At 41.9% G+C, this 7,588-nt stretch overlaps 1 protein-coding gene across 1 annotated transcript; it reads right to left on the reverse strand.

Annotated features, from left to right (window-relative positions):
• Window positions 1–666: 666 nt before the first annotated feature.
• Window positions 667–1,206, reverse strand: LOC133047706 (high mobility group protein B3-like). The gene has a single exon (XM_061131116.1). It carries the CDS (start codon window positions 1,204–1,206, stop codon window positions 667–669), a length of 540 nt encoding a protein of 179 aa, XP_060987099.1.
• Between the last annotated feature and the right edge of the window lie 6,382 nt (window positions 1,207–7,588).

Raw genomic sequence — 7,588 nt, forward strand, 5'->3', positions numbered from 1 at the left:
AAAAGGATCCAAAACACTTCTCATGCCAGCTGACCCCATCCCCCTTTTCCACAGAATGGCAGCGGGACGCTATGTACAAAAACAAGACAACCCGGAGCTAAATGGATGCCCACTGCAGTGTCCACAGGTCCAGCCCCGCAGTGCGCGCCATGAGCATGCCCCTCCAGAAGGCATCACCCCCACAGGCCTCCACACCAAGCAAGGAGTGTCAAGAGCGTGTCTCGGTTGCTTTGTTCTTTTTACAAACTATAGATGTGTACAGTTGAGAACTTGGGATTTCTAGCCAATGACCATAAAATTAACACACCACCTTACAAATTAAAAAAATAAAAAATGCCAGAGACATCTTCAAATGCCTTGTCATACCAACAGCAAAGTGCACAGAGTGAGGAGAATATGAGACCCTTTTCTTTTTTAAAATGTTTGGAAATATGAACAGCTTTAATACAGTTTCTGGGTGCTCCAGACACCCATGGCCACTTCCTGTAAACCACTGACAATTGCTGAAGCGCTTTGAGAGACCACGATATGATCATGATCCAACTGGGTAATTAAACCTAATGAGGGCAACAGACACGTCTCGGGTGAGAGGTGTGTCAATCACAGTGCTCCCTACCTTAAGGTATTCACAAGGAGACAGATCAACAGTTTTTTTTATTCCTCCTCCTACTTCTCTTCCTCTTCTTCCTCATCCTCTTCATCTTCCTCTTCCACCTTTTTCCCGGCAACTTTAGCAGGACCCTTGGCACCATCAAACTTCCCTCTAGACTTACAGTCTGCGACATCCTTCTCATACTTCTTCAGCTTCGCTGCCTTGTTGATGTATGGCTGCTTCTCACTGTCACTTAAGTTATTCCACATCTCGCCCAGCTTCTTTGCCACATCTCTGATGGAGACGCCAGGGTTTGTAGACTTGATCTTGGGGTAGAATTCGGAGCAGAATAGGAGAAATCCAGACAGTGGTCTCCTGGGGGCCTTAGGGTCCTTCTTCTTGCCTCCCTTAGCTGGTCTGTAATCCTTCATTTCCCGATCATAGCGCACTTTATTTGCTTTTGCCATTTCATTGAATTTAGACTTCTCTTTCCCGGACATGGTCTTCCACCTCTTGGAGCATTTCTTGGAAAATTCAGCAAAATTGACAGGGACCTCCGGGTTTTTCTTATGTTCCTCTCTGCACATCTGCACAAAAAAGGCATAAGCACACATCTTGCCTTTCGGTTTCTCGGGATCACCTTTAGCCACGTTGACTGTATTGTTTGCTAGTCTGGGCAGTGCAGGGCCCGATGCGCAGCTCCACGCTCCATAGCCTTGTGCTAGTTGCTTCCATGAGAGCCTAAAGTCTTGCATGTTTCTTAACATGATCTCAGCATCTAATCTTGGCATTAACTTGGACCACAAGAGATGAGTAGTATTAGACAATTTCACAGATTTTTTAAGGTCTCATAGGAAGTCAGTGTCAGAACAGACTTGAACCTACAGTTGTCTTAATTAGCTGCCTTACTCCAAAGCTTGGGCTCTTAACCTCCATGGAACTCCAGACTGCCTTTTATAACTGGCTTCTCCACAGTCTTTTTCTTATGCCTTGTGGTCAAGCCCCATTCTCTGAATGATTCTGCATAGGAAAATGAATTGTGGCTTATTATTATGTGAAAGACCCTGATGCTGGGAAAGATTGATGGCAGGAGGAGAAGGGGACGACAGAGGATGAGATGGTTGGATGGCATCACCAAGTATGATGAGATGGTTGGATGGTAGGAGTTTGAGTGAACTACGGGAGTTGGTGATGGACAGGGAAGCCTGGCGTGCTGCTGTCCATGGAGCCGCAAAGAGTTGGACATGACTGAGCTGATTATGTGTTTTCATATGCAAGTCATAAAAGACTATTTCAGCAGGAGGGAAAATGTACTGGCAAGGAGCCAAACAGTGCCACATCTCTGAGCTGATGGGTACAAAGGCCACACCATCTTTAACATCACTGTTGAAGACGAAGGTACTCAACAGTGTGGCAAGTCCGCTGTGAGTCATTTCCCTTTGTCAAGGCCAGAATGTAGTAATGGAAAGGTTACCTTTCACACTCAGTAGAAAATAAAATCAAAGAATGGGAAGACTTGCTGGTAATAACTGCAGAGAGATGACCTGGCAACATGAGCCTGTGATGGAGAAGGATTCTAATCTCTCGGTGGAGACACATTGAAAGTTGACAGCCATCTAGACTGTTGTACGTGTGGTATGTGCTTTTTTCCTGGGCAAAGGGTCCAGCAGCATTGTCAAATTCTCTAGGGTATTCATAATCAAAATACTGTTAAGAGTTAGCTCATCTAAATTTAGCCTTACAAAAGTGATTTTTAAAAAGATATAAAGATGGAGTTGAACATACTTTCTGGGGATGTAATTATGTATGGTTTTACATTCACCACTCCAGATAAAGAGCTAAATTAGGCAGTATTGCCTAATGTTTAAGAGCAGTAAGTTTGGGAAATCAGTGAGTGGGTTTGAATCATTATCACTGTCCTAGCCATTTTTAACTTCTTAGGCTCAACTTCCTCATCTGTAAAGTGGAAATAGTAATATACATATTTAAAAGTGATATATATACATATATAAGTGAGTTGTTCTGGGTGTTGCATGAGGAAATTTGGATTATCTATGCAAAGAAAAGTATAAATTATCTAAATAGAGCAAACAGGTTCTATACAGGTTCACAGATACTCAGTAAATGATTATAGTCAGAGCCCCACAGCTTTTATTTTAAAACATAAAACAGTTTAGCAAATCTAGCCAGTGTCCAGAACACAGAAAACAGAACAATAGAAGTAACTTAGTTTAAGTCAAGGGAAGTGAGTCTTCAGCAAAACTGAGGCAGGAGGTGTGAGAGAACGCAGCGGGTTTGCTGTGCTTAAAGCAAATCTCCAGGTTACAATGGGAAGGCTGGGTGGAGGATTTAGGAATCATCTGAGTAGTTGCTGGAAATACGTGATGCAGCTTTGCAGTAACTTCAGATACAAGAGTGGGTCGCACACCACATTAACCACGTTCAGATGCTTCAGGGTTTAATTATATAAACAACTTCTCGAGAGGATATCCCAACTGCTTGCAAAGCCATGCCTCATTTATTATAGTCATGAACACACACGAGTCCTCATGTTGAAAAATATATTAGTTTATAATTGGGAGGTGGGGTGGGAGATGGAAACGAAGGCCTTGGTAACTGAAAATGCTCCAGAGGTTCCATTGCTCTTACAACAGTTATAAGACAGGCAGGCACAATCCTTCAAGCAGGAATGAGGCTCATTTGCAGGTCAGTTTTCCTCAGCCTGCTTTTAAAAGAAGATGTTAGTGTAAAAGAAAAGTGTCTGCACAATAAAATTTAAAATTTCCCAACAGAAATTGAAATAAGAGAAAATATTTTTAACGATAGTTCAGTTCAGATCAGTTGCTCAGTCATGTCCGACTCTTTGCAACCCCATGAACTGCGGCACGCCAGGCCTCCCTGTCTATCACCAACTCCCGGAGTCCACTCAAACCCATGTCCATCGAGTTGGTGATGCCATCCAACCATCTCATCCTCTGTCGTCCCCTTTTCCTCTTGCCCTCAATCTTTCCCAGCATCAGGGTCTTTTCAAATGAGTCAGCTCCTCGCATGAGGTGAGTAGCCAAAGTATTGGAGTTTCAGCTTCAACATCAGACCTTCCAATGAACACCCAGGACTGATCTCCTTTAGGATGGACTGGTTGGATCTCCTTGCAGTCCAAGGGACTCTCAAGAGTCGTCTCCAACACCACAGTTCAAAAGTACCAATTCTTTGGCGCTCAGCTTTCTTCACAGTCCAACTCTCACATCCATACATGACTACTGGAAAAACCATAGCCTTGACTAGACGGACCTTTGTTGGCAAAGTAATGTCTCTGCTTTTTAATATGCTGTCTAGGTTGGTCATATTAGCAACCTGAAAAACTTAAAGATGGTAACTAAGATATTTCTTCCCCCGTGACTCAGCAGTAAAGAACCCGCCTGCATAGGAGATCGCAGGAGCTATGGGTTTTATTCCTAGATTGGGAAGATCCTCTGGAGAAGGAAATGGCAACTCACTCCAGTATTCTTGTCTGGAGAATCCCATGGACAGAGGAGCCTGGTGGGCTGCAGACCATGGGGTTGCAAAAGAGTCGGATACGATTTAACAACTAAGCAATTAATATTTTAAATTAGTTATTTCCTTGATGTAGTAATTTATATTAAACTTCCTAGCATGGAGCTTGGTATATGGTAGGCTTCACATGTTTTTCTTCTCCTCTGCCTTTTCATATCTTTCCTGTTCAATGAGAGCTTCAAAGCTGTCAAGGACCCCAGTCACAATACCACAGTGGTGTTTTATGTGATAAAATATCTTTTTTTTAAACTCACAAATATATCCTGCCTAAGATTTGTGTGTCCTCTTCAGAGATAAACATTTTTTGTTTTCCCAGGGTATGAAATCTTTTAACAAAGAGAAACAGAATTTTTTTCCTCTGCAGTAAAGGCCATAGAAAAGTTTATGGACTTGTCCTTGGCTTTTATGAATGGGATGTGAAAATACCCACTTCCCTTTCCCAGAGGCCATTTCAGAGAAAACCTCTTTTCTCATTCTACAATACTTACATTCTAAATCCTTACACAAAGCTATTAATTTATATTTGCTGATTTGACTGAATGTATACTCTCAGTCTTAAAGCATTTCAAGTTCTTTTTGGCAACCACAGGAAGTTTCCATGTTCTGAAAGGGAATGTTCAGTTTACTTTTCTTCTTTAATTATGTGGTTTTAACCCTATCAAAAGAGGTAAGTTTTGATTGAAAGGAAATCTAGAAAATATGATGGGAGGGTGAGGGAGAAGCAAATCCTGAGGACTTTTTGGCAAGCAGCAAGTTAAACTTGCCCTCCCATTCTTGGTGGTATTAGAATCCCAACAGCCAGGATGTGTTTACTTCATTCAGATTTAAAGAGGTAAATTCCAAACCTCACAGTAGTATCCTCTTACTTATAGTGACAAACATCATCACTTTTCATCCAGTGAACCCGTAATTTTGTGTTCTAAGAGAACTTTGGGGTAAATTTTTATTTCTGTAGTCATTAATTTTATATGAAATATGATAATTTTCTAGTGTTTTCTCTTGTTTTTTTTAAACAGCAAATTTTGGTAGCACAGTATTGTCACAAATTATCCCATAGGGGACACAGTAACTTCTAGGCTTATAGCAAATTGGGGAAAGATGCTGGATAAATATCCAGAAGACTTCATAAGGTGTCTGGGAAGATCCAATGCCAGCATGGAGTTGGGACCCTCAGTGTCTCCCTGTGTTTCCCTTATTAGAAGTCTCACATAGGACTAGAATGGACCTAGGATCCACTTGGATGAAGACTAGCAAAAATAATCTGCTCTGGGTACCAGTCAGACTTGCGGAGCTTCAGGAGTCCCTGGAAGGGTGGATGGATTTTTTTTTTAAGAGTTCTTAGTACAGTTAAAACCTCACAGGAGTGGGTGGCAAGCTGTGGTCTCTGTGGTCAGACTGCCTGGGTTCAAGTTCTCATTCTCTGGTTGTACAACCCTGGGAAAGTTGCTCAACATCTCTGTGCCTTAGTTTCCTCATCTATAAAATGTGTGTGTATGTGTGCTCAGTTCTGTCTGACTCTTTGTGACCCCATGGACTGTAACCCTCCAGGATGCTCTGTCCATGGAATTTTCTGGGCCAAGAATACTGGAGTGGGTTGCCATTTCCTACTCCAGGTCATCTTCCTGACCCAGGGATGGAACCCACGTCTCTTATGTCTTCTGCATTGGCAGGCAGATTCTTTACCACTGTGCCACCTGGTAAGCCTGTCTATAAAATGGGAAGGTGATTATAGCAGATTTGTTTCCAGGATTAAATAAAATAATTTTTAGATAGTCAAATAGGACCTGGGACATAGTAATGGTGCATGTTTAGAAAAGAAAATACCAGAGAAGGGGAAGATTAATGTAGTCTAGAGCAAGAGGTGGTAAATTATGACCCATAGGCCAAATCTGGCCTATCTACCTTTTTTGGTCAATAAAGTTTTATTGGAACTCTGCTATAGCTGTTTATTTTTGTGTTCTCTATGGCGGTTTTCATGATACAACAGCAGAGCTTAGTAGTTGTGACAGAGACTTAATGGTCTGCAAAATCTAAAATATTTACTATTTGTCCCTTCACAGAGAAAGTTTGTGGGCTCTGAACTACGGCCTTCATTCTTTCACATTCGTGCATTTCCCTTATTCAATAGTAAATGCTTTTGCCACAGATCCAGCAAAAGTGCTTCCAGCCACTCTTCCCTTCTCCAAATGCATGAGAGTCTGTAGGTCATGAAACTCCCACGAAGCAGCACATTATACCAAGCCGCCAGGCCGCCCATGTCACAGAATGAATTGTGACTGGCTCTTTTGTGGTGGTACTGTGGACCATTGAGACTAATATGACAATTACCTTCTGAGTATTTATGTGAGATAATTTAATTTTAGAGCTCATAAACAAGATCAGAGTTATGTGGTTTAACAAAAGGTCTCCTTATGTGTACGTACTCTTGCCAAAAACATGATGAAATTCTGAAACATGGCAAACTTAATGTGCACTTTTAGATTTACATGTGGCAAACAGAATTGAGTAGTATATCTGTTCATAAATATTCCTGCTGCTATTGGGAGGCACTTGGGAAACCTGGATAGTTCTATTCAATATGAACATGATTTCCTCCCTCCCTGGGGGTCCCGCTCCCCATAAATACACTCATACCAAAACCCTGCAGGCAGTTTTTCTGTTTAAAATTTTTATGTTCCATAGCAAGTAAACTAGTCTTTTCTCAGCATCTTGCCTATTCATTTGTACCTGATCTTACTTATGCTGTCTGCTCATTCTGATAGGAAATCCTGTCTTCTTTTTGTTGTTGTTGTTAATTAATTAATTTTTGGTTGCAGTGGGTCTTCGTTGCTGTGAGCGGGCTTTTCCGTAGTTGTGGGCAGCGGGGGCTCCTCTTTGTTGCGGTGCATGGGCTTCTCATTGGAGTGGCTTCTCTTGTTGTTGAGCGTGGGCTCTAGGGAGCACAGGCTTTAGTCATTGCTGCGTATGGGCCTAGTAGTTGCCACTCACGGATTTAGTTGCACCAGGGCATGTGGAATCTTCCTGGACCAGGGATCGAACCTGTGTCCCTTGGAGTGGCAGGTGGATTCCCAACCACTGGACCACCAGGGAAGTTCTGAACTTCAGGCTGCCCTGGTGCTGTGTCTTCCAGAGGCTCCCGAAGCACAGCAAGATACAAGAAAATTTAAGTTTGTACTGGTACTGCGTTAAAAATTAGATTCGGTTTATTTACCAAGATTTTCAGGTAACGTTCAAGTTAAAAACAACCTTTTTTTCCTTTCAATCCAATTTGAAAACACCAGGCTCAGTCATGCCTATTTGTCAACGGGAAAAGAACTGGTAGAGGAAAATGTGTTTGAATTAATTCAAAGTTATTGAGAGATGTACAATCACTCAGCAATGCACTGGTGATTAGGAGCTAGGTTCGTTTTTATTTTTTTTTTTAAGGGGCTTGGTTTATTA

The sequence above is a fragment of the Dama dama genome, chromosome 27 (genome assembly GCF_033118175.1).
Source record: "Dama dama isolate Ldn47 chromosome 27, ASM3311817v1, whole genome shotgun sequence".
NCBI lineage: Eukaryota > Metazoa > Chordata > Mammalia > Artiodactyla > Cervidae > Dama > Dama dama.